Source organism: Hemitrygon akajei, chromosome 8 (genome assembly GCF_048418815.1).
Source record: "Hemitrygon akajei chromosome 8, sHemAka1.3, whole genome shotgun sequence".
NCBI lineage: Eukaryota > Metazoa > Chordata > Chondrichthyes > Myliobatiformes > Dasyatidae > Hemitrygon > Hemitrygon akajei.
In genome coordinates, this window is record NC_133131.1 from 21,011,067 (window position 1) to 21,037,668 (window position 26,602).

General features: G+C 36.8%; 2 protein-coding genes across 2 annotated transcripts in view; one reads left to right on the forward strand and one right to left on the reverse strand.

Moving 5' to 3' along the window:
* nsrp1 (nuclear speckle splicing regulatory protein 1) overlaps window positions 1-22,965 on the forward strand; it is a 50,870-nt gene extending 27,905 nt beyond the window's left edge. Inside the window, exons 4-8 of the mRNA XM_073053409.1 lie at window positions 9,386-9,442; window positions 12,841-12,969; window positions 14,156-14,363; window positions 15,271-15,382; window positions 19,898-22,965. Coding sequence (XP_072909510.1) covers window positions 9,386-9,442; window positions 12,841-12,969; window positions 14,156-14,363; window positions 15,271-15,382; window positions 19,898-20,960 — 1,569 coding nt within the window. The 3' untranslated portion in view covers window positions 20,961-22,965. The remainder of the gene's footprint in view (window positions 1-9,385; window positions 9,443-12,840; window positions 12,970-14,155; window positions 14,364-15,270; window positions 15,383-19,897) is intronic.
* Window positions 22,966-24,312: 1,347 nt separating this feature from the next.
* Window positions 24,313-26,602, reverse strand: part of LOC140731709 (sodium-dependent serotonin transporter-like) — a 54,404-nt gene continuing 52,114 nt past the window's right edge. The window contains exon 14 of the mRNA XM_073053410.1: window positions 24,313-26,356. Coding sequence (XP_072909511.1) covers window positions 26,279-26,356 — 78 coding nt within the window. The 3' untranslated portion in view covers window positions 24,313-26,278. The remainder of the gene's footprint in view (window positions 26,357-26,602) is intronic.

Genomic DNA, 26,602 nt, shown 5'->3' on the forward strand with positions numbered 1-26,602 from the left:
ACATTGAGATTTGGTATGTCATCAAAGACTTGCAAATTTCTACAAATGTACCATGGAGAGCATTCTAACCGGTTACATCACTGTCTGGTATGAAGGGGCCAATACTTGGATTGGAAAAAGCTGCAGGTGGTTGCCAACTCAGCCAGCTGCATCATAGGCTCTCGCCTGCCCAGCATTCAGGACACATTCAAAGGCAAGGCCTCAGAAAAGTGGCATCCATCATTAAGGGCTCCATTCACCCAGGTCATGCTCTGTTCACATTGCTACCAGCAAGGAAGAGGTACAGGAGCCTGAAGATACACCTCAATGTTTTAGGAACAGCTTCTTCCCTTCCGCCATTAGAATTCTGAATGGACAATGATCCAATGTACAACACCTCACAATTTTTTTTTGCACAGATTAGTTTTAAATATGGATTTCTTATAATTTACAGTAATTTTATTATGTATTGCAATCTACTACTGCTGTAGAACATTAAACTTCACAACATATGCCAGTGATTTTAAACCTGATTCTGAAGTAGATTGAGAGGAGCTGCTAGAGGGAAAAACAGCATCCAATATGTTTGGTTAAGGGTAGGTGGATAGTGTGTTTAAAAGCAAGATAGCAAGAGCTCAATGTCAGCATTATCCTTAAAGGGTAAGAAGCAAAATTGTAAATTTAGGGAACCATGATCTATAAAGAAAATTGAAAGTTTTATCAGGAATACAAAGGAACCGTATGTACAGTGGTGCTAGAAAGTCTGTGAACTCTGTGGAATTTTCTCTATTTCTGCATAAATATGACCTAAAATGCGATGATGTCTTCATGTAAGGCCTAAAACTAGATAGAAATCCCAATTAAATAAATAACTCAAAAAATTATACTTGTTCATTTATTTATTAAGAATTAATTACCCAATATTATATGTATTTGTTGGAAAAAGTATGTGAACCTTTGTTTTCAGTAACTGGTGTGACCCCCCCTTGTACAGCAGTAACTTCAAACAAACATTTCCGGTAGCTGTTCATCAGTCCTGCACGTCGGCTTGGAGGAACTTGAGGTCATTCCTCCTTACAAAACTGCATCAACTTTGGGATGTTGTTAGGCTTCGTTCCAAGAACTGCTTGCTTCAGGTCCTTCCACAACATTTCTATAGGATAAGGTCAGGACTTCGACTTGGCCATTCCAAAACATGAATTTTCTTCTTTTTAAACCAGTCTGTTGTTGATATACTCTTGTCTTGTTGCATTATCCAACTTTAATGAATAAATGAACAAGTATAATGTTTTTGTGTTATTTATTTAATTCTGTTTTCTTTGTCTAGTTTTAGGTCTTGCTTGAAGATCTGATCACATTTTAGCTCATTTATGCAGAAATAGAGAAACTACTACCAGGTTCACAAACTTCACAGCACCACTCTATGTCAGGCATAGGTGTTCTGGTTTTGAGTGAGCCCTTTGTGATTTATAAGGGGTGTGAGAGAGAATTTAAGAAATTAGGAGGGCAGTAGGAGGACATGAAGTAACCTTGGCAAGCAGGATTAATCCCAAATCTGCAATGAAATGGAAGGCAGGATTATAACTGTTTTATCATGATAGGATTGGATTTTATAGCATTTAGCAAAAAATTATTTTTGTGCCTTTGTCTTTTATCGGTTTCATCTTTTAATATGCTGCATAAACTTATTAAATGAATTTGATATCCCCAGGGCAGTAAACAAGTACAATCTTATTTATGTTTCTCATTTTGCTTTGACATAAATACTTGTGTTATTAAAATGCTTGGTTGGTGATGCTATCTTCCACTTTTCTGTCTTCTTCACTGTTGCTTAATCATACTGAATTATTCCAGAACTTGAAGCATTTAATTAAATCCTGAACCAGTATAGAAATTTAGCTGATCCCATTTTAATATCTGCATAGTGCACAATTATCTCGTGTGAAATCACAACTTGATTTAGAAAATTCTTTATTAAAATGTATTTTATCTAGGTGTAGTTGTAAGGAATTGGCTGGCTTTTACTTACTACAAATATCCTTCCTAAAGAATTGTAATGTTGGATTTGTGTTTTTTCTGCAAATGTTGTTTTGTGCTGCCCATCTTTGCAAAAGTTAGTTTTTCTTTGAAGATCCTCCAGTGAATGATGCACTTGTGTTCTTCTAAGTAGTTGAGGCAAAATACTGTCAACAAAAATATAAGTAAGGATTGGATTGCAAGCATTTTTGAAACAAAGCCTTTAATATAGGTTTGCTTATTTCATAGAATAGAACAGAATACAAAAGACCAATTGTAAATTTGAGAAATTATAAAAGCTAAAATTATAAATGTTATGGTTGAATTTTTATTATTTTGTTACTGAAGTTTGCGTTTTGAACAGCTGATTGATGACTTATTCTAAGATTTAGCTTTGGACAGACATTTCAGTGTACTGAAAAGGGATCTTTTGCTTTTCCGGTGTAAATGATAAATAAACTCTTCTTGGGTGTCCATCTTCAAATCCTTTGATGACAAGCTCTGCCATTTTCATTAGGGATGATGCCTGTTGTCTATCCCTTCTGATTGGTTAGTCCTCATCCAATTAAGTTTCCACTGTGCCACCTGGTTTACAATCAAATTCTAGTTCTTTCTTAGAGCAAAACCTTCGTCTTTGTTAAAATTCTTTTCCTCTAGTGTTATTTCAGTGGCTTCTTTCATTAGGTGGACCCAAAAAGCCATTGATGTGGCACAGTAGTTTTGTGTCATTGAAATCAATCCTATGGCTATTGTGAATGCAGTGTTCTGCTATTGCCAATTTCTCTGGGTAACCCAAGTGGATACACCTCCTACGCTCCTTGATGTGGGTTTCCACCATGCGCCTGTCTGACTGATGTATGGTGCTCCGCATTCACAGGGAATCCTGTAACCACCAGCTGTCCTGAGTCCAAGGTCAGTTAATAGACTAGATAGAGTAGGAGTTAACCTGTATCATCTTCAGGCTCTCCACCATAACTATGTTCTTCAGTGTAAGCTTACAGTGATTAGTGGACACCTCATGCTAATGAAATGAAAAGAACTGTAGACATTAGAAATAGAGAAATCAAAAAATAATGAAAAAAATATCAGGAATCATGCATCGTCAGTGAAAAGAGAGTTTGTCCTTCATCTCTAAGGTTTCCTGAACCCTCTCTGCAACTTAAAAATTAACTTGCTTTCTCATTCAAAATTCTGATGATCAAACATTGGGTCCATCTTTCCTCAGATACTTGACTACTGGATGTTTATAGCACTTTGAGTTTTTATCTCTGATTTCTTGTTTTTTGTGCATGTGGAATTGTTGATAAATTTCTTGCCTCAGATATTTATCTCTAACTTTTAATTGTAATTCCATATCTTAGATGGATCTTTGCATAGGTGGGGAATTAATGCTTGTGGGGATAAGGAAGGTTAATGCAGCTAAATCCATGGCCAGATAAGCCGTGATCTATTTTATTGGAGGAGCAGGCTAGACAGGCCAGGTAGCCTGCTCCTATTTCATTTGTTCTTATAGACAGGAAATTCTGTATTGCTGGATATCCAGAGTAACACATACAAAATGCTGGAGGAACTCAGCAAGTCAGGTAGTATCTATGGAAAGGAATAAGCAGTGAATATTTCAGGCTGAGACCCTTCATGAGGATTGGAAAGGAAGAAGCTAGATGAATAAAGTGAAACCTGGTCTGCTGAGTTTCTCCAGTATATTGTGTCTTGTGTTTTTATGTCATCTTCTTATACACACAAACTAATAGAAATAGTTTCTACCCACCCTTGTTAGTTTGTCCCATAGATTCCTGAGGGCTTCATTCAAATCTTCCTTGTACTAATGAATGCTGTCTTGGTTTGTGTATTCTCTTCTTGAAATTTAACCCCTAGAACTACTATTCTCTTAATTCTGCCGTGCTCTGCCTCCAGTGTTACTATATTCACTGTAAGATGTGTGGCCAAAGCTGCTTATTGTATATTTTTTAATACAGGATTACCATAGCTATAGTATTATTTTTCCTGCTCTATTTTCCAAAGAATAGCATTACTTTAGCCTTTTATATCATTTTCTTCCCCTGTCCATCACATTTCAATTCTCAATTCCATTTGTAGTTGGTCTGAATACCTTCATCTTCCTTAAACAGACACCCAATCAGCTCCCCTCTACAAACGGCACACTCATTTGTCTGACTGAACTTGTCCTAACATTGAACAACTTTTCTAACAACTCCATTTATTTTCTCTAGTCGGAGGTTTGGCTTGGGGCTTGACACAAGTTACGATGACTACCTGTGGTGTATTTGGAACAGTCCATTTTTGTTCCTTGTCTTTTCCTGGTACATTAGCAATGACATTATTGTTGCTTTCTATACTCATTAAACTCAAATTTCATCACCGTGCCTTCATATCTGACTCTTCCCTTCCCTTTTTATATCTCTTCATCTCTACCTCCTGTAATGATAGAATCAAAGCACAGAAGCAGGACCTTCAGGCCACCATGTGCATGCCAACCATCACATAACAATCTAATTCCATTAACAAGCATTTGGTCCGTAGCTAATGATGCTTTGGCATTTCAACTGTACATCCTGATACACCTCTGTTGTGAGAATGCCTGCTCCGCCACCTTCTTAGTGCATTTCAGCTTGCAGCCACCCTCTTAGTGGGGGGGGGAGGAAGAGTCCATAAGATGCCCTCTAATCTTGTTATTCCTTACCTTAAATTTATGCCCTTTAGATTTAAGAACCTCCATTGTAGTGAAAAAATGTCACTGTCTATCCTATCTGTGCTTTTCATATTCTTGTACACTTACTGTCAGGTTCCCCTCATCCCCTCTACTTTGTCAAAGCAAAGCGAGCCTCTCTTCATAACTAAAACCTGCCGTCCCAGACAACATCCTGGTAAATCTCTGCACTCTCCAGTACAATCACATCCTTCATTGAAGACAATTTATGAAGATTTAAATCAAAGGAAATTAATGCTTCTTTTCAATTTTTTAAAGGATAGCCATAATAGTGAAATGTGAACTAGACTATAAAATACTGTACTATAACATGACAGAGTTACAATATTATTTCAAAATTCTATTTGATGTTGACACCTATTGTTATTCCTACAGTTAAGAAATTAAGTTGAGGGTCTTGGAACCTCAGACATTGATATATACTTGTGTAAAAGTATAATTAGTTGCTGCCTAATTATTTATATAATTTCTTGACTTTTTCACAAATTAAAGGATATTTGCTTGCATAATACCTTTTACATCTTCCAGAAAGCCCCAAAGCACTTTATAGCCAGTAAAGTATTTTTATAGTCATTGGTGTCCATGGGATTAGAATGTCCTGAATTTTTTTACACCTACAGCATCTTGTTCATTATATGTTGTGTCGAATGATGTGGGTGATCATGGTGAGGTAGTAATGGGGGTCATCAAAATGGCAGATGAACTTAATGAGTACTTTGCTTCATTCTTTACTGTGGAAGACAATAGCTGTATGCCAGAGGTCCATTAGTGTCAGGGAGCGGGAATGATTGGCATTGCTATTACAAAGGAAAATGTGCTGGGCAAACTGAAAGGTCTTAAAGAAATAAGTCACCTGGACCAGATGGATTACATCCTAGAGTCCTGAAAGAGGTTGCTGAAGAGACGATGGATGCATTGGTCACAATCTTTCTGGCATGGTCCTGGAGGACTGGAAAAATGACTCTCCACTCTTTAAGAAGGGAAGTAGACAAAAGAGAGGAAATTAGCCTAACCTCAGTGGTTGGGAAAGTGTTAGGTTGGTAAGTTGATGGAAAAGATCCTGAGAGGCAGGATTTATGAACATTTGGAGAGGCATAATATGATTAAGAATAATCAGATGGCCTTGTCAAAGGCAGGTCGTGCCTTATGAGCCTGATTGAATTTTTTGTGGATGTGACTAAACACGTTGATGATGGTAGAGCAATAGATGTAGTGCATATGGATTTCAGCAAGGCATTTGATAAGGTACCCCATGCAAGGCTTATTGAGAAAGGAGGCATGGGATCCAAGGGGACCTTGCTTTGTTGATCCAGAATTGGCTTGCCCACAGAAGGCAAAGAGTGGTTGTAGATGGGTCATATTCTGCATGGAGGTTGGTGACCAGTGATGTTCCTCAGGGTTCTGTTCTGGGACCCATTCTCTTCATGATTTTTATAAATGACCTGTATGAGGAAGTAGAGGGATGGGTTAGTAAATTTGCAGATGACACAAAGGTTGGGGGTGTTGTGGATAGTGTGGAGGGCTGTCAGAGGTTACAGTGGGACATTGATAGGATGCAAAACTGGGCTGAGAAGTGGCAGATGGAGTTCAACCCAGATAAGTGTGAAGTGGTTCATTTTGGTAGGTCAAATATGATGGCAGAACATAGTAATCATAGTAAGACTCTTGGCAGTGTGGAGGATCAGAGGGTGTCTGAGTCCATAGAACAATCAAAAGCCTCTGCTCAGGTTGACTCTGTGGTTAAGAAGGCATATGGTGCATTGGCCGTCAACAGTGGGATTGAATTTAAGAGACGAGAGGTAATGTTACAGCTGTATAGGACCCTGGTTAGACCCCACTTGGAGTACTGTGCTCAGTTCTGGTCACCTCACTACAGGAAATTATGTGGAAAGTATAGAAAGGGTGCAGAGGAGATTTACAAGGATGTTGCCTGTATTGGGGGGCATGTCTTATGAGAAAAGGTTAAGTGAACTCAGCCTTTTCTCCTTGAAGCGGAGGAGGATAACAGGTGACCTGATAGAGGTGTATAAGGTGATAAGAGGCATTGATCGTGTGGATAGTTGATTTCCCAGGGCTGAAATGGCCATCACGAGAGGGCACAGTTTTAAGGTGCTTGGAAGTAGTTACGAACCCCGTAACTGGGTGTCTTACCAGCAAAGATAAAGTGTCCGTTGGAGTCTGGTGATACTATTTTTAACAGTATTTATTAGTAAAAATACACAAAAATAATATCAATGCAAATATACAGATAATATACATCATCAATACTAAACCTAAAAGTGCGGGTATAATAATAATCAATAAGAAATAAGCTCTATTGTTGTCTAGGGGATAATGAATTGTCCGATGGAAATATAAAGTTCAGTTCATGCAGGCTGCGGTAGTTGTTGATCACTGTGTTGCAGTTGTTGGAGAGAGAGAGGGAGAGAGAGAGAGCAACAGCTATTGACTTGCCGACTTTCCTTTTACGATCTTGATTCGTCGTTGTTGTGGCCATTCACGTATAACCCCTCCGTCCTTTAGCTAGACCGTTCCGTGGTGGACTCGTCACCCAGGCAAGGGTGGACACACACACAAGCCCCCACCGGTCTCCTAGCATCTCTCCTGGTGCGTCTGAGGGGTCCCAGACCCTACTTTTATCCCCACTCACGGGGTCTCAGGTGTCAGTCAGGTTGGGATGATGCAACCCATCAAACCCAGCCCACTCTGATTGCCCCGAGGGGTTTTAATGAATAGAACAGTACCTAGTACACAAACCTTCTCCAAAAGACAATAGCAGTAATCAGTGGTTCCATTCCGCTTTTGTTAGGAGGAGACATTCCACTTTGTGTATCTCTGCGTTGTGTCTCTCTCATTAACTGACATGAGCTGTTTATCAATAACAACTGTCTTGGCAGATTTCCTTTTGTCCCTTTCATTTCCTTGGTAGCAGCCTTGAAATTGTAGCGATTTGCGACTTTGCACCCTTCTGCCCATCAGAGTTGTTCCTCATTCGTAACAGTAGGTACAGAGGAGATGTCAGGAGTATGTTTTTACGCGGAGAGTGGTGAGTGTATGAAAGGGGCTGGTGGAGGAGGTACAATAGGGTCTTTTAAGAGACTCCTGGATAGGTACACGGAGCTTAGAAAAATAGAGGGCTATGGGTAACCCTAGGTAATTTCTTAAAGTAAGTACATGTTCAGCACAGCAATGTGGGCTGAAGGGTGTGTATTGTGCTGTAAGTTTCTATGTTTAAGGACAAAGTTTTGGGATACTTGGGGACTAATGATAATAAGTCCAAATCTTGCCTGACAAATCTGTTGGAATTTTTCAAGGAAGTAACATCCAGGGTGGACAAAGGAGAGCCAGTGGATATCATTTACTTGTATTTTCAGAAGGTATTTAATAAGGTGCCTTACATGAGACTGCTTAACAAGATAAAATCCTATGGTGTTACAGGAGAGATACTGGCATGTGTAGATGAATAGCTGACAGGCAGGAAGTAGCGAGTGGGAATACAGGGGGCCTTTTCTGGTTGGCTGTTAGTGATTAGTGGTGTTCCTCAGGGGTCAGTATTGAGACCACTACTTTTCACATTGTTGATGATTTAGACAGTGGAATTGATGGCTTCGTAGCAAAGTTTGCAGATGATATGAAGATGGGTGGGGCAATAGGTGGTGCTGAGGAAGCAATGCGACTTAGACAAATCGGAAGAACGGGCAAAAAAATGGCAGATGGAATATAGTGTTGGGAAATGTATGAAAATGCATTTTGATAGAAAGAGCAATAGTGTGGACTGTTACCTAAATGGAGAGAAAATTCAAACATCAGAAGTGCAGAGGGACTTAAGAGTCTTGGTGCAACACTCGCAGCAAGTTAATTTACAGGTTGAGTCTGTGGTAAGGAAGGCAAATGCAATGTAGACGTTTATTTCAAGGGGAATAGAATATAAAAATATGGAGACAATGCTGAAGCTTTATAAGACACTGGTCAGACCACACTTGGGAGTATTGTCAACAGTTTCGGGCCCCATATCTCAGAAAGGATGTGTTGTCATTGGAGAGTCCAGAGTAGGTTCATGAGGATGATTCTGGGAATGAAGGGATTAACATATAAGGAGCATTTGGCAGCTTTGGGCCTGTACTTACTGGAATTTAAAAGAATGTGTGGGATCTTACTGAAACTTAACGAACATTGAAAGGACTAGATAAGGTGGATGTGGAGAGGATGTTTCTTCTGTTGGAGGTATCCAAAGCTAGAGGGCACAACTTCAAAATTGAGGGGCGACCTTTTAGAACAGAAGAAAGAAGGATTTACTTTAGCCAAAGAGTGGTGAATCTGTGGAATGCTGTGCCACAGACTGCGGTGGAGGTCAAGTTCATGGGTATATGCAAAGTGGAAGTTGATAGGTTCCTGATTGATTGGGGCATCAAGGGATATGATGAGAGGGCAGGTGTATGGAGTTTAATGGATCTTGGATCAGCCATGATGAAATGGTGGAGCTAACTCAATGGACTGAATGGCCTCATTCTGCTTCTATGGCTTTTGGTCTTATGATAAAAATTTGAAATAATGATTAAAAGGTCAGGGTCACTTGCATTTACTTCAGTCTTTAAATATTGGGCAGTTATTTACAGGGCATATGATTAAGTATTGTTCAGCATATTTATTATGTCTTTGCAGACATCAGTCAGTGAGAATCTTCAGAAGGAGTCGCTGAAGAAAAGAATGATGAAGCAGGTACAGCATCAAACGTACTTAAATGACAATAGCATGCATTGTTAACAATTTTAACCAAATTTGTTATTAACGAATTATGATTAATTAAATAAAACAGTATTTCAATACAACTGGTATAAAATGAGTATTGAAATTTAAATTTCAAACATTTCATCTGTGGCTATATTACAAGTATGAAGGGGAAAAGATGGAGAATTGAAAGTAAATACAAACAATTGCAAGAATATCTAAACTAAAATAGAATCCTATAGCATGGTAGGTGGGTTTAATTTGTAATGCATTTATGTCCAGTGATTAAATCTGCCCATTATAATATGCAAAATAGATGTTATATTTGATCTTAAAAACAATGTGTAAAAATTAGCTTTAAAAATCAGTTGTCTGTTTTTAACCTCTGTTTCCATTCACTGAAATATAACCTGCAAAATTCTAAATGGCATTTGTGTACAGAGATCATAGCTGCAGTGTCATTGCCACTGATCTCCATGGGATATGGAACAAAAGACCACCAATATCAGTGGTAAGCTGATATGAATGAAGGAAAAGTGGGAGGAGGTATATATATCATCATTATGTTCACTTTCACGTACACAACGTCTCTAAAGAAAGTGGTCTGAGACTGTGATAAGTCAATCATCCGTAACCCATACACATTGGGAGATGTGAATATTGATATCACAGGAGATGTAATTTTACTGACAAACGATTAGCAGAGATAGAGAGATTAGCTTTATTTGTCACATGTACATCAAAACATATGTGTCATTTGTGTCAGATCAATTCAGTGAATATTGTGCTGGGCAAGTGTTCCCCCACTTCCGGTGTCATCATGTCATGCCCATATCTTTGGAATGTGGTAGCAAACTGGAACACCCAAAGGAACCCACAGGGTCACAGGCAGAACATACAAACTCTTTACGTACAGCATTGGGAATTGAGCCGATATTACAGCTGGCACTATAAAGTGATGCGCTAACTACTACAGTACTGTGTCGCTCCTTGGTGCATGTTTTTCATTCTGTTAGACTGAGAGTGAAAATTGCAGATTGTATATTTTTATACCAATTTAAGTAAAAAAAATTTTGGGAATGCTGATGACGTCATGTGTATAAGAGATACCCAGAAAATAATGTTCTCTTTAAAGAGAATCACCCCGGGAATTAACCTTATCCAATTCCTTGATATTCAAGACTTCAGAAGGAAAATAGTGTGAGGCATTCAAAACACACAAAATGATTTTAATGGGCCTTTGCATATTAATAGCAAGCATCAGTGCATCTACATTTTAGACACTAGAATACATACTAGGGTAGATTAAAGAATTTTATGGTTGCATTATGGTCTTAGGATTTTGGTGGTTCTGTTGATTTTGAAAACATATTCTCAAGTAGTAGGTATGTCCCTTTTTAAAAAGTTCTGACCTTGTATGTTATCAAGCAACTTCCAAAAATGAATGCTAAAAGTATAAATGGAAACATATTACTGAAGTATTAAGGTGAAGCGCATGGAATCTCTGTAACTGATACGCAAATAATGTCGAGCTGTTAAACATTTGTGGCTGAAATTTAAATCTGTATTTAGGGGATCATATTCACATTGGAGAATGGAGTATTCACAATTTCTGAAATTTGGAAGTTGAAGACTTATATATCATCCTATATCAACCACGTTGCACCTTCTAAAAATTTGTACACATTTTAGGAAAGTTCTGTACTGTTATAATTAGTTTTGTCTAATAGGAATAGGTATGATGTGATCCTATATGGATCCAAAGAGAAAATCCTGGTTTTATTCGCTGATGTCACAACAATGAGAGGCACATGTGTAGCATCAACATCTATTAATGAAGAAGTATATATTAGTGAATTGATTATATAGAATTTATGATTTCTGAGGTTGCTGCATTGACAACATGATGATAAGCAGCTTTGTATTTGCTAAACAAAGAAGGAAGTAATTTACTGTGATGTTAAAATGAATCTGGAAGCTCCATGTATCCATTTGAGATGGAGTTGCTGTTTAATTAAGTTACAGTTAGAATACTTCTTTCTTCATGTTGTCCCCCCCCCCCCCCCCCCCCCCAAATCGCAATGGTGATTACTTTTGTAATTCTTTCTTTTATTGGGATCTGGCATTTGTTGTCCATTACTTGCCCATCCCTGGAGAAGGTGGTGCTGAACCATCTTCTGAACTGCTGCAAACCAGCTGATCACGGTACTTCCAGAGTTTAAAACCACTGATGATGAAACAGTAAATTCTCTAATCGTAATGCTGTGCTATTCAGGGAATCTGCAGATGAAGGTGTTTCCATGTATCTGAAACCCTTGTTCCCCATGGTAGAGGTTCCTAGTTTGGGAAGTGATGTTGGAGAGTTGAATAATTGCACTTCATTTTGTACAGAGTTTCAACTTTAGCTACCTGTGCTTTGCTGCTGGTTAGAGTATTAAACATCTGGGTTGCTTTGTCCTGGATAGTGTTGAGGCTCAGTGTTGTTGGAACTGAGGGACCAGGGAGGCTAGTGCATATGAGGAGTGGAAAAGGTGTATGTTACTTGCTACACAGTTTCTGTTCTGCTTTGTGGCTGTGGTAAATTTCTGGTCAGTGATGGCTCCAGGTTTGGTGGGTTGGGGAAATGATGATGGCACTGTCATTAAGAGTCCAGGGTAGATGATCAGACACTTCCGTGTTGGTGATAGCCACTACATAGCTCCTGTGTGGTGCATCATTCACTAGAGAATTCCAGGTTAAATTTTCATTTTGAGCAACAATCACCAAATACTCCCACTTATGACTTGTGAAGAAAAGATGATCATGGATGAAGCAGCTAAAGATTGTTTAGGACGTTGATCTGAAGACCTCCAGCAGTGATCATCTTCAGTAGGACCTGGAACAACCACAGCCAATCTTCCTTGTGTACATATGTACAACTCTAGCTTTTGGTGTTTTATCTCTTGGTGCCCATGTACTTCAATTTTACTCTAACTTCTTGATGCTGTATTCAATCAAATGCTGACTTGATATCAAGTGATGAGCTCTGGGGATGAATAGCCATGTTGGTACAAAAAGCCTTTGCTTTTCTCTTTCAATAGATTGGCTTCTCCAATTCACAGACTCTGCCTTTGATGTTGTGCTCTCGCTGCCAATGACAAGGATAATTTGTATATCCCTCAACAAATCCATCGCACTTCCTTTTATATTCTACCTTTAAACAGAGTTATATTTGTTTGGACATGGAGCAGGGAAAGGGAGAATTGTACCTCCATAAATACTTTAGATATTCTTCAATTGTGCTTTGTAAATATTTGATGTACTGATTAATAAGTAATGATTTTTTTCCTCCCCAATGAACTACCAAATGTAAGTAAAAATGCTTGATCAATATGTCTTTTTTAAAATAGACTAAATTGGAGATCCAGAAGGCATTGGCGGAGGATGCCACAGTCTATGAATATGACAGTGTTTATGATGATCTTCAACAGAAGAAACTGGAAAACAGCACAAAATTATTGACTGGTCCAAATAAACAGGTAGATGTACTAATTGTCAAATAATTTTAAGAGTTCTGCATTTGAGGTTCTCTTGTGTCTACCACATCCCCAACCAGTTCTTGGGATTTTGCACATCATATGTTACCTCTGTCTTTAAGAGCATTTGATTAATATACTCACAAACCAGCTAGCTGGGGGCACATTAAATTAAAACATGCTGTTGCACTTGTACATTTTGCCTGACAGAGTCTGATAGCTAAATTAAATACTACAAATACTTTGAATCAGATAGATCAGAAATTTTAATAGTTAACATTCCAGCTCAGTGGCCTTTTCTGATATCCCTTCCTCTCCACAACTGCTGAGTACTTAATGTTTTATGCTTTCTTCAAGGAAAATCTTGTACATATAAATATGTCTTATTGTACATTAGCAACCAGATAATTTTTTGGTTAAGTAATTGCTCTTTAACAGATATATTATCAGTTGGCAGTAAACGATGAAATACAGATCGAAGTTTTAACCAGATAGCCCATTTTAATATGGACAATGTTTAGTAGATTTAGTAGTTAGTACGACTTGCCCTTTTCCTTATCCAATGAATAATTATTGCCTGGGATGTTCAAAGTGGATGGAAATTATTTGTAGAAAATGCCGATCATCTTTTGAGGTATAGATTTCTTTGGAATGCATTGCTTTAATATCTATTACCCTTTTAAAATGTTGAATTTTTTTACATTCTGACTTTATTGTGGAGATATTTAAATTGTCATGTTTATTTGCTTTTACTTATCTCCGCAATGTAAAATTAATTTAAAATGATTTTAAGCCAAATTTTGCTTAACTGTGGACATTGTAGTATCTACTCAAAATAGTTAGTTTACAATCAGAGAAAAGAACTAAGTTCAGGAGGAAAACACACTGATAAAGAACTGAGAACATTGGCAAACCTCTGCAATATACTATTCTTGCCGGCTTTTTTAATGTTTTTTCAAGTTGGGAAGAAATTTAATTTTCCCTTGTGGTAATTTCAAGAAATTATACATTCTCATTAAAGAAATTCGATAAATTGTGTATATCCTTTGATTATATGAAGGACCTGTGACAAGCTTGAATGAATTTTCCAATGTCAGCCCTTATGGACCAGTGTTTAAATTATGTTTTAAAACTGATTTTTATTTGAAAACTAAGCTACCTATTTTCCCCAATGCCATCCCTCACAAAGTCAAAGTACATTGACAGTCTGATGAAAGCTGTAGATGAACGCAAGAAGGAGCAAGATAGAAGGATGGAACGGAAAATCCAAAAGGAACGTGAGGCTGAAGGAGAGAAGTATGAGGACAAAGATGCATTTGTCACTTCTGCTTATAAAAAGAAGCTCCAGGAAAGAGCTGAAGAAAAGGAACAAGAACACAGGGAAGCAGCAATGGAAGGTGGGCTATCATGTATATTGGAGTTGATATTCATTTATTATTTTCACTTGTGTTAAGATTCTCTGAAAAGCTTGTCTTGCATACTTTACATACAGATCAAATTGTTAGTGTATTGAGATAGAGCAAAGTAAAACAATAGCAATGCAAAATAAAGCATAAAAACTACAGAGGAAGTGCAGCACAGGTAAACAATAAAGTGCAAGATCATAACAAGGTAGGTCAAGATCTATTTTATCATATCAGATGTCCATCCAAGAGTCTTATAACAGAAGGATAGAATTTGTCCTCGAACCTAGTGGTATGTGCTTTCAGGATTTTGTTTCTTCTGCCCAGTGAGGTGGGTGGGTGTCTTTGATAATGCTGGCTGCTTTACTGAAGCAGTAAGAAGTAGAGATTGAGTCCATAGAGGGGAGGCTGTGCATGCGTTTGGAAGTTGTATAGTGTGCTTTGGCAAAATGGGTAATTTCAGCCAACAGGAGTCTGCCATGGTTCAAAGGAGATATTAAGAATGTCTTATGCTTTACATGAGAAGATAATCCTTTATCTGTGGCTGTATGTTCTTCTGTCTTAATATTTTGTGTTCTGAAGGAGATATGAGACACTTGAATATGTTCCTTTTCTTTCCGGACTAAAGTGTACAGTTTAAATGATATATTAAATATCTTGGTTTGTCTTGTGAGTTTATTAAAATATCCTCCTTAGCTTTTTGTAACAGTAAACTAGGGTTAGAAGGATTACTTTCCATTAATTTCTGCAAAACGTGTCAAGTTAGCGAGATGCAAGCTCCTGAAGAATAATAATTTTCTAAGTAACACATAGAAGAAGTTATGCTTCTTGACCAAACCGCTGCAGATTAGTGATTGGTTAGAAAACATGTATTTACTATTTCTATGTTTTTTTTTGCCAGCTTCTTTGGATGTAACTAAACAGCGAGACCTTAGTGGTTTCTACCGGCATTTTTTGAATCAAAAAGTGGGTGAGGAGGTTATTCCAGAATGCAGCATTCGTGGAACCAAGGGGTAAGATGCATAATTGTACTGGTACTGAAATCAAGTTATTTGATTTTCAAGTTGATTCAGAACTTGCATCAGTGAAGAGCTTATGCAAAATATTTGGCTAACTGTAACCATAGTGAACAATTCAGTCAGAATTATCTATGATAATTGCTGCTTTCCAGAAATGAGTGCTACTGATCCTTTCCACATTATCTTTGTGCTTAACTAATAAATGTGAAAAGAAAGTTTTTCTCCAGCATGCAGAGGTTTGCGGAGTAAGAATGGAATTATTCGAAGCACTTAATGAACCACTGGAACTAATGGCGTGCAGTGTACTTGGTTTATTTTTGTTTACATTAAATGTGTAGATAACTTGTGATTCAGCAGAAAACCATGCTGCAGATGTTCTTGTAGCTTGTTTCAAATAAATCTTCTAGAATGACTATGCAAAGAAAGGGGTCAAAGGCAGTTATTTCTCAATCAGCCTAGTCCCCAAACTGGAAATGTACTGGCTGATCCCTACGCAGACTGGGCTTTTGACCAATCTGATTGACAACTGACAATTCTTCCTCATCAGTGGTGATTGGGCTACAATTAAAACATAATAAAATTAAGAACCATTTTCATAAAAATATTCAGTCACTCTGCTCACATCTAATGTTTTATCAGTATTGATAGTAAAGAATAATTAAAAGGCAGTCATTGTGTGTTTTAAATAATGTAATATGTACACGTGTATACTTTGACCAGTAGAGGTAGAAATTGAATAATTAATAATTAGATAATATGTTCATGAAATCAGTATGCAAGATTAAATCTAACAAAATGGAGTGCCTACTTACTATTACATTGCTTAAAGCAACTCAGTCCATAAATCCCTACACTCACTACTAATCTGACTCAGGCTGCAGTAAGGAACTAAAATAGAAGAGAAAACCAGATAAGAATTATCCAGATTACTATAAAACACCATTTTATCAGCTTGCCATTGATAATCTCCTTGCCTCTTAATGACAAGCAGTTCATGGCATAGAGAAGTATTGGTATTACAATGGATATAGATTTAATTTCTGGTCTCCTGTGAATTCCTGCTTTCAGGATCGCTTTTGCAAAAGGAAGTGCGAATTTTTCCTTTCCCAATAAGGAAAATTTGTACGACCTCAAATGGTTTCATTTGTTGTCTTAGAGGATTTCAACTAATGTGCACCTGTTAGAAGTATGGATGCACTTTATTTATTTTTAAATGATAGGATGACTTTTATGCTGCATATTAAGCTGTAAAGTATAGATAAGTTTGTCTTAAACTATTTCCAAAAAAGAAAATAGTTTTTGAAAATGTGTGCAGTTAACTTTGATTGTTCAATTAAGTATGGAGTTCTCATGAATTTTCTGATTGAAAAGTTCTACCCCTCTGAGAGTGAAGTTTTAAAGACAGAAATGGCTTAAATAAAGTTGTGAAAATACAGCTGTTTATGGTCTACGCTTGTTGTCAATGTAGCTGAATTACCGCAGTCATCTGTTCCTGTGTGTAGAGAGATTCACTTGGATGGCAAACAAGTAAATTCTCACCTGACTTCAGGGTTGGCCTGATAATGAAGTAAAGTATTTGTAGTGAGTTGAAATAAATATCCTGGTGTGAACCTCTTGTTTTTTTTTGTTTGCTAGGAAGAAAATCTTTACATGTTTCAACCAGGGAATCTAGTACCCCTCGACATATTTGTATTAGACCATCTGGAAATGTAAACCTCTTTTAGTTAAATTAATTTGGAAATAAACACTCTGGTCTGTTCTTAATGGGATCATTATGATGTTGAGAGTTTTGAATGAAAAGTTATGATAGGAAAGAATGATTCGTGCATATATGCTCTCCACATTATTAAGATTGCTCAATTGTTCTATTATTCATGTGAAATCCAGTCCACAGCAAAACTTGGCTAGCAGTGCCATTTTAAAGTGTGCTTCAGAATTGGCATGTAGAATGGAAAAGGGTATGTTTTTAAGACAGGCATAGTAACTCATTCCTAAGCATTAGGCTATGTGTCAAACAGGATTAATTCAGTCCTGCAGTGTTACCCAGCACTGAGATGTGATGTCACCCTTGTGTCTTCACACCATGTTGCAATCACTATGGATTGAACTTTAATGTAGCTTTGTGTGAAGTGCTGGAATAGTTGGTGAGATATTGTTCAAGTATAACAATATTCGATTGGGGGAGTGGTCTTAAAAAAGCAGGCTTGCGGTTATACTCAATGATCCAGGATTTAAGCTGTATGTTGAATACTGCAGGTTTTATTGAAGTATGCGACTACTACTAGAATTACTGTTGGCATGGGTTGGGCATGCACTTGGGTTCTTGTCAAGACACTGGCTAACTTGCGTTTGTGAACTTTATTGCGAGTTGTTTTTCTCACTTTATTTCCTATTTCTGGCAGCTGAGCAGCAGTTGTACAATCAAGATAATCATCATCCTTTCAGACAAGAGGACAGAAATTAGGTTAACGCGGTTTCTTTGATGCCAATGTGATGTAGTGTGTAATAGGGTTCTTGAATAGGTTACTTGATAACTGAGATGAGAAATTCAGTAATGCTTTAAGGCAGAGATATTTGACAAATCATGTAGCTATGCTACTGTACATACCAATTGGTTCTAAAGAATTGATCCTTTCCATGTACTCTAGGTTTGGAAATTGAAATGTGCTCCCTACAGAGAAATAACGTCAGAAGTATAAGCATTAGACAGATTTTCATTTATTTGTTTTAGGAGGGCTTAATCATTTCAACATGTCCTGACATGTCAGGCATGTGCTTGATGAAATGAACTATTGGGTTATGTGAAGCTCCAACATGTCAGTTTTTAGTTCGATTTTCTTATCTGGGAGGAAAGAAATTGCCTATTGTCCGTATTTACAAACAGCTACTCTGCAGCAACATTCTCAACTTACCAGACCAAATCTTATTTCGTAATGCATGTTATTATTTTCATAGGATATAAAAGAATTATTTTCTAAGCTTGATCATTTTTACAAAGTCAAAGCTAAAATATAATCCATTTCATAATATTAATGTTATACTGTATTTCTTGAATATGTAATTTTCCAAAATGAGTGCATTTAAGAAGCATCAGTGTAATCTCCTGTATTTGAAAGCGTCTTGCTTTAAAGATTCTCTCATATTTTCAATTTGATTGTAGTTCCTGAATGAGAAAAAATTCAATCATGTATCATGCTTAAATCACTTTTAAAATTGGAATATTTCTCAAGATGTATACTGTATATTTTAACATTTAAACAAATGTTGAAGTTATCAAAATTTGGAAAGATGAACACAAGATTCTGCAGATCAACAGCACAAAATGCTGGAGGAACTCAGCAGGCTGGCAGCATCTATGGAAAAGAGTAAACGGTTGACTTTCAGATCCGAGTCCTGAGAAGGCTCTTGACCTGAAATGTCGACTGTGTACTCTTTTCCATAGATGCTGCCTGACCTGCTGAGTTCCTCCAGCATTTTGTGTGCTACTTTGGACCTCCAGCATCTGTAGGCTTTCTCGTGTTTGAGTTTCTGCAGATGCTAGTTACCTTGAGCAGCGCAGACAAAGTGACGGAGGAACTCAACAAGTCAGGAAGCATCTTTGGAGGAGAATAAAGAGTTGACATTTCAGGCTAAGACACTTCATCAGGAGTGGAAAAGGAAGAGGCAGAAGCCAGAAAAGGGTGTTTGGGGGGTAGGGGGAGAAGGGAAGGAGTACAAGCTGGCCGATGATAGGTATGACCAGATGAGGTGGAAGGTGGGGGGGATGTAATGAAGTAATGTGGTGATAAATGGAAGACATAAAGGGCTGAAGGAGGAGAAATCTAATAGGAGGTTGGACCACAGAATAAAGGTGGGGGGGGGGGTGAGGGGAAGAGAAATGGAGAGAGGGTAACCCAGAATGGGGATTGGGAGGAAAAAAGAGAAGGGAGAGGAGAAGTAAATACTGGAAGTTAGAGAAATTGATGTCTATGGCATCAGATTTAAAGGCTATCCTGGTGGAATATGAAGTATTGCTCCAAATTGAGTTTGGCCTCATTGTGACAGTAGACAAGGCCACGGACAGACATGTTGATATTGAAAAGAGTAGCCACTGGGAGATCCTGCTTTTTGTGGCAGACAGAATGAAAGTGCTGGACAAAGCAATCGGCCAGTCTGAGTTGGATCTCACTGCTACCACTCTAGGAGCACCAGATACAATAGGTGGTCTGACAGACTCGCAAGTGAACTATTGCCTCACCTGGAAGGACTGTTTGAAGCCCTAAATGAAAGTGAGGGAGGATACGTAGGGCAGGTGAAGCACTTGAAATGAACATTAGGAAGGAATTCTTTCATTACGTTTCTTATAATTATTCTATCAGAATAAAGAAAGCATTTATTAAATAGAACATTTACAACACAATCCTGGTAATTGCACATTCTCTTTAAAAATTTGGAAATGTAAACTAATCGTCTATTTTTATTGGGTTTTTTTTGCTACATTAAGTTGACATTTTATATTTTTCTCCTCAGGATGAAGAAAGAATCTGATGATAATGATTGTAAAAATCACACTGGTTCAGTACGGGATAAACCCAACCAGGATCCAGATGCTGACAGTGACTTTGAAATCGACAGTGATGATGAAACTAAAGCTAAACGTGGTCAAAAACAGTTGTTTTCCAAAATGAGAAATGATGAAGACAATTCAGACACTAACGAAGAAAAAGCAAGAAGCCGCCAATACAGAAGACATGTTGAATCTTCTAGTGAGGAAGAGGAAAGTCGTCATCAACATATGAGCCATTCAACCAGAGAGAGCAGAAGTGAGAAAGGTAGAAGCCACTCAAATGGAGAAAAAAGCAGAAGTGGGGAAAAATCAAGGCACAAGGAGCACAAACGTGCAAAGGAAAAGTATAGAGAAAGAAATGATCCAAGAAAAGAAAGGGATCATGAAAGATATAAGGACAGCAAAGATCACAAAAGAATCAAGGAAGAGAAATCTAAAGACTGCATCAGTGGAAGGGATGAGCGGTATCGAGATTCTGGAGAAAGACATAAAGATAAGGATGAACAAGTGAGAGATGTAAAGTTCAAAGAAAGAGAGCGAAACAAAACAGAAAAATATACAACTAAAGATGACAGAAGGAAGGAAGAAAAATACGGAAATCAAGAGCAAGAAGAAAGAAACCGGGACAGAGAGGTTCGGGAAAAGGGAACAGAAACGTATGAAAGAGCTGATAAGAAGTATGAAAACAGCGATACTAAGGAAGAGAGTTCTGGTAATACTTCAGAAAAAGAAAAATCCGGAAAATACAATCACAAGAGATCCAGATTAGAAGAGAAGGATGAACAACAAAATATAGAACCCAAAATTAAAGACGATGAGGACAAAAATTTGAATGTATTATGTGAACAAAAATCAAAAGGTGAGTCAACAAAGGAAACAAATGGGACTGAACACTCTCAGAAACTCAGTAAATTTGTCAAGCGCAGTAATCAAGAGACTATCTCATCCGCAAAAGAGCGATATCTTGCAAGGCAGATGAATAGGGCCTCAACAAAGTCATATATTGAGCCAGATGAAAGTGACTAGTTTTATTGGAACTGGTTTCTGCAAAAATTTAACTTGATATATATATATATACACACACACACACACCATCATTTTGAAGGTTTTTGTGATCTTGTATGAAAAATAACTATTAAAAATTATTAATCTGTAATTAATGAGCTAAGACTTTTGTGAAATGATGTAACATATGACTTTTGAACTAACACTCTTGAGCATAAGGGTAGTTATGCATTGGTGCCATAGGCAGTTAAGTGCAAGAAATATTGTGCATTTAAAGATCAGCTTTGTCACATGTACATCAAAACATACAGTGAAATGTAAGTTTTCAATCAATGATGAACAGTCTGAGGATGTGCTGAGGTGAGCTTGCAAATGTCACCATATTTCTGGTGCCAAAATAACATGCTCACAACTTATTAACCTGCGCATCTTTGGAATATAAGAGGAAACTGGCACACTCAGAGGAAATCCACATTGATGTGGGAGACAGTGTGCAAGCTCCTTACAGTGGTGGGAATTGAACTGTAGAGCATTACAGTATGCCTCTGTGCCACCTTTGGCACAACTTGATAATTGGCATAAAGATATTCATTGAAGTAATAACTTTCTTCTGGAAAAATATTTTCAATGATCATGAGTTTTGTTGATGATGTAATACAAGAAACTGGTTCTAATATTGAAGAACACATTCAGTGTCAGTGCTGATGTCTCTTTATATGCAGGAATAGTCTTGGTTATTCAGGTTCAAGAATCGGAATGATGGCCCCATCTCTGTCAACAGTTTAGGTGATTGGTTGCTTACTCTTAACTTCATACGCTTAATGAATTATTTTTCAATAATGGGCTTGCTAACTTGCATCGAATATTTAGACAGGGTGATTAGCTTAAAAGTAGAAAATACTGGAGATATCCAGCAGGGAAGGCAGCATCTGTGGAAGTTCTGGCAGAAGGTTTTAAACACAACCTGAAGTATCAAATTCCTATTTTCCACTTTCCATAGATGTTGCCTAAACTGGCACAAATCTGCGATTGGATTTTTGAATGGATAATTAACCCATAAACACTACCTCAGTATTTTTCCCTCTTTTTGCATTACTTATTTAATTAAATTTTCTTAAGATATTAATATAAATTTGTTTTTATTATTCATATTGCAATGTACTGCTGCCACAAAACAACAAATTTCACAATATATGCCAGTGATATTAAACTTGATTCTGAGAAGGCATAGAGGAGTGTTTCAAGCCTGGGACAGACCAGCCATGACAATATGGCATGGCAGGACTTGCTGAAGAGGTTAAGTGGCCTACCCGTTTTTATTTTCTTACATTATGTTTATTAGTGGCTACTATGCAGTGAACTAAGATAACTATCATATCTAAAATGTTGCAAATTGCTTTAAATTTCACTTGTTATTTTTTTGAGGTAGAGAGGTGTTAGAAGAAATTATTCATTCTGTAATAAATAAAAATGTGGATATTCTAAGTAGTTAACATCATGTTGCGTTGGAGATAAAACATTTAAACTGATGCTGTTCTAATTTGGTCACGTCCTTGTAAGGAAGTGTTAAGATCACTACATTGACTGTTGTCTAGATTTTTGCAAAGGCTGTTACTGTTATTGAAAGTCCAAAACAATAAGAGAATCTATTTTTCCCTTCCTACAAATTCAGTGTTACGGAGGAAGCTGTGATCTCCTGAACATTGATTAATTCTGTTCTTTCTAGCAGCAGACACACACATTCTCTGGGAAGTGGGTAAAATTGTCATTACTGTAATTACACTGAATTGTTGAATCTGAGATGGTTGAGTAACTTGAGTTCTTGGACATTTATACAGGTCAAAATACCACCCTTAATCTTGCCTTCACCTTTTCTCTATAGCCACTGAAGTGAGCAGCACCTGTATTATCCTATGAATGAAGTACATTGTATATCTACAGTCAATGCTTTATATACTGCTGAAATTATCACTTGTATTTGACCATCCTTTCCCAGTCCCAAGAAATAAATACCTTCACTGTTCAACTCGCTTTCTTATGGGTACTGTTGTCACAAAGCAAGAGCATGATTTTAAATTCTCTCATTGAAAACTAATTTACAAACTAAGTAAACAATTAGGATTAGTTAATACGAACAATAAAACTCTGTGGAGGAGTAGGCAACCTGGTTTTACCAAATATTTAAATCATGATATCATTTAAACAATGACTTTTCAACCCCTTATGTGTTTTTTTTAAAAAAGGGGTATATAGTTTTTTTTAATATTCAGAGTGCTTCCACTGAACTTTGAAGAAGTTCCAGAACCCTCTGAAGAACAGCTTGCCTTTTAAAGGGGCAATTGCCAATGTTTAAACTACTGTTAGTTTTTTAAAATTTTACCCCCAAGAGGAAACCTCTCTATCAAGCCCCCTTTCTCTCCTCCCAAGATCTATTTTTCATTAACATTATTTTTTATTTGCTGGTCATTAGAATCACAGCCTTTTCTATCTAAAAGTTCCCCATAAGACAACAGCGTCCAATGCACTGTCACTGTTTTGGGTTGAAGCCATGAATCACGACTTGAAACCTCAAAGGTTCCTTTCCACCCATAGATGCTGCTTGGTCCACTGAATTACTTCAGGAAATTGTTTGCTGCTGCACTTTCCAGCGTCAGCAATCTTTAGTGTTTCAAGTTGCATTTGATTTTGCATCTAATCAAATCCTCCCAGAAAGTGGGGAATTTTAGTTGATGCATTTGTTTTAATTTTCTATCTCATTAATTTTAAAAGCGGAGTCTAAAAACACCCAAGTAATATTGTATATGAAAAGTCGCAAATGCTTTATGCTAATGAAATGTAAATGACAAATAGATAAATATAGTACAGACAGTAATTAAATGCTATTCTAGTAGGGATTTCAGATGTAACTGGAGGTGGTCAAGGAATTCAATGCCATGTAAGCTAAAAGGTATTGCTCTGCACAAGTCTTTGTAAAATGGTGTCGTTCATTTTGAAATGCTATTTATCACTGGAGCTACAGTGACTGACTGACATAATGGGGAACTAAACCTTCTTTGTTCCTAATGGCTGGGTTGTGCCCTTGACAGAATATTTTAAAAGTAATAAAGTAATAACTATTAAAAAGTTGGTAGATAAATTGGCATCATTCTTATTCAATGTGTCAAAATATCTGATATCAAAAGGTCAAAGCCAACTAAAATTATTTCCAAGCACACTTTCACAGGAAAATAAACATGTAAAATCATTTATGAAAGATGTCAGAAAAAATGAAATTCCCATTTTATGTAGATTAAAATCATATACATAACTCTAAACAGGGAGGAGTATGAATCTGGTTTATACGTTTGTTCAAATATGTTAGGTTGACAAAGTGTTGATGCTAATTAATGGAAATGATAAACTTTATTTAATAATTATGTAAAGTGATACCAGTAACAGGAGCATACATCTGCATAAATACAGTTAGAAATAATTTGCATACAAAAGCTGGACAAATACATTCATCAGTAACACATGAATAGCAGTTTCAATAAACTTATGGACTTGACCAACAAGTACTGTAGATGTACAAAATGGCTTGATATAACCAGTTCCAGAAACAAACCAGTCAATCTCACAAATATGGAAATACTATTAGATTTGTGCCCACTATGTAGTTGAGGCTAATCGGTGAAGGAGTTACAGGCCACTAGATGGAGCATTTTGCTGCACAATAATTGAAGTCTTTCAGATGTATATTTCATAAGCTAGCCAATTTTTACAATATTCACATTGCGTCTGAGTAATGTCAAATCAAATTTATATACCAATGCAGTCTGATGCTAACAATCCTGCCTCAAAATTTTGACTGCATGGCAATAAGCCCCAAAGAGAACATTTATATTAAGGGGATGTTTTCACCTGTGCTAATTAGTCTAGCTTTGCACGATTCGTTCTGCTTTCAGAGGTAAAGGCAAAATGTTTTTAAGCACAATTACATAACTAATGTTACCCTTTAAAGCATTTAGACACAATACCACAAAGTAATAACTGCATACTCAATCTCTATTTGTCTTCTTTGCAAAAGGGCATCTAATACGGCCATTGCAAAATTGCATTTTCACTACACGATGTGAAACCTTGTTCGATATGAAGTTTTTGACCAATCTTTTGCAGTGATTAAGGACAAAAGCGTTTCATAGATAATTGGAATCAGCATGGATCTCTTAATACTTTTATTTGCTTATTTGTAAATTTTAAAACAAAATTTACATCATCTGTGATGAACGGAAATACAATATAAAATGTTAACAGATTTAATTGTTTTTAAATAGGTCATTTGAGATGTATAGGAACTAATGATTATATGCACCAGATAGCTGCAAAATAACTGTTTAGTTATTGTCATGTTGTGTGATGGAGTTTGCTGTGCCCAAAATGCTTGCAAAGCAGTTTGGGGTGTCCAGAAAATTTGATTAATATGCCATCCACCAATAAGATTGCTATATATCATTTAACTTTGACACATTTACATAGTACTGGAGTACCGAAATCTATCTTGAAACATATATTGAAAAGCCTTGTAAAATTATATTAATCACTTCTTGCAAAACATTTAAACAGAAAATCCACTTATTTTATCAAAACAAATGTTTACTATCTATTCCAGTTATGTATCTTTGAGTGACTCTGAATGTTTCTTTCTTGTTTATAAAATTTAAATTAAGAAATAAGGCACCCAGAACACATATGAAGTAATATATCAAATACAATTGCTTCATGGCTACACAGATTAAAAATGAAAAATATACAAGTAAATGTGCAAGGTATAACTTAAAGTAAACATTACAATCCAACAAAACTCTGGCTTGCATTTAATGCAAATTTATAATTAATTTTGAAATCATACTTTGGAACACTAGTCATGAAAATAATGCTACATTTTAATGAAAATTAGTTTCCTATAAATAGAAATATTATTTTCCCAATTAAAATACACAAAATTACATTATAGAACATAGAAACAGTCTGCAGTCACTAATAGTCATTCCTCTTTAATATATAAAAAGTGTAGTATAATGCCCAACGGGCAATAAAAGAGAAACTGGAATGTTCATTTAACTCATCATTAAGTTTACATTTGTGTGTGAATATGTTTATATCAATACTTAATGTATACCAGTAAAATATGAAGAAAAATCAATACTTTGAAGGAAATACCGATATCACTAAAGCTGCAGTTTGAAGCTCACTCTGAACGCATTTATCTATTACTTTGGGTTCAGGTTTTGATCTTGTGATACCATTTGCTGATCTGAGCAGTCAGTCCAGGAAGCTGAGAGCACCAACAATGGTTGTTTTTAAATAGCATTCAGATGGACACCAGAATTAGGAGTTTCATTTTCTTCAACTTCAGGAGTTATACTTCTCAAGATTCTCTGTAAGTAAAAGCACATTATGAAACAGATGCAAGAGATTGCAAATGCTGGAATCTGGAGCAAAAATGTGAGCTGCTGGAGGGTGTAAGGCAGCATCAATGGAGGGAAACAGATAGTTAACGTGTCAGATTGAGACATTACATTTCATATTTTTGACATACATTAGCAAGTTACCACTCTTAGGAACATATGAATGGGTTTTCTGGTTTATAACAGACCAAACCTGCTGGAAATGGCATCGAATCC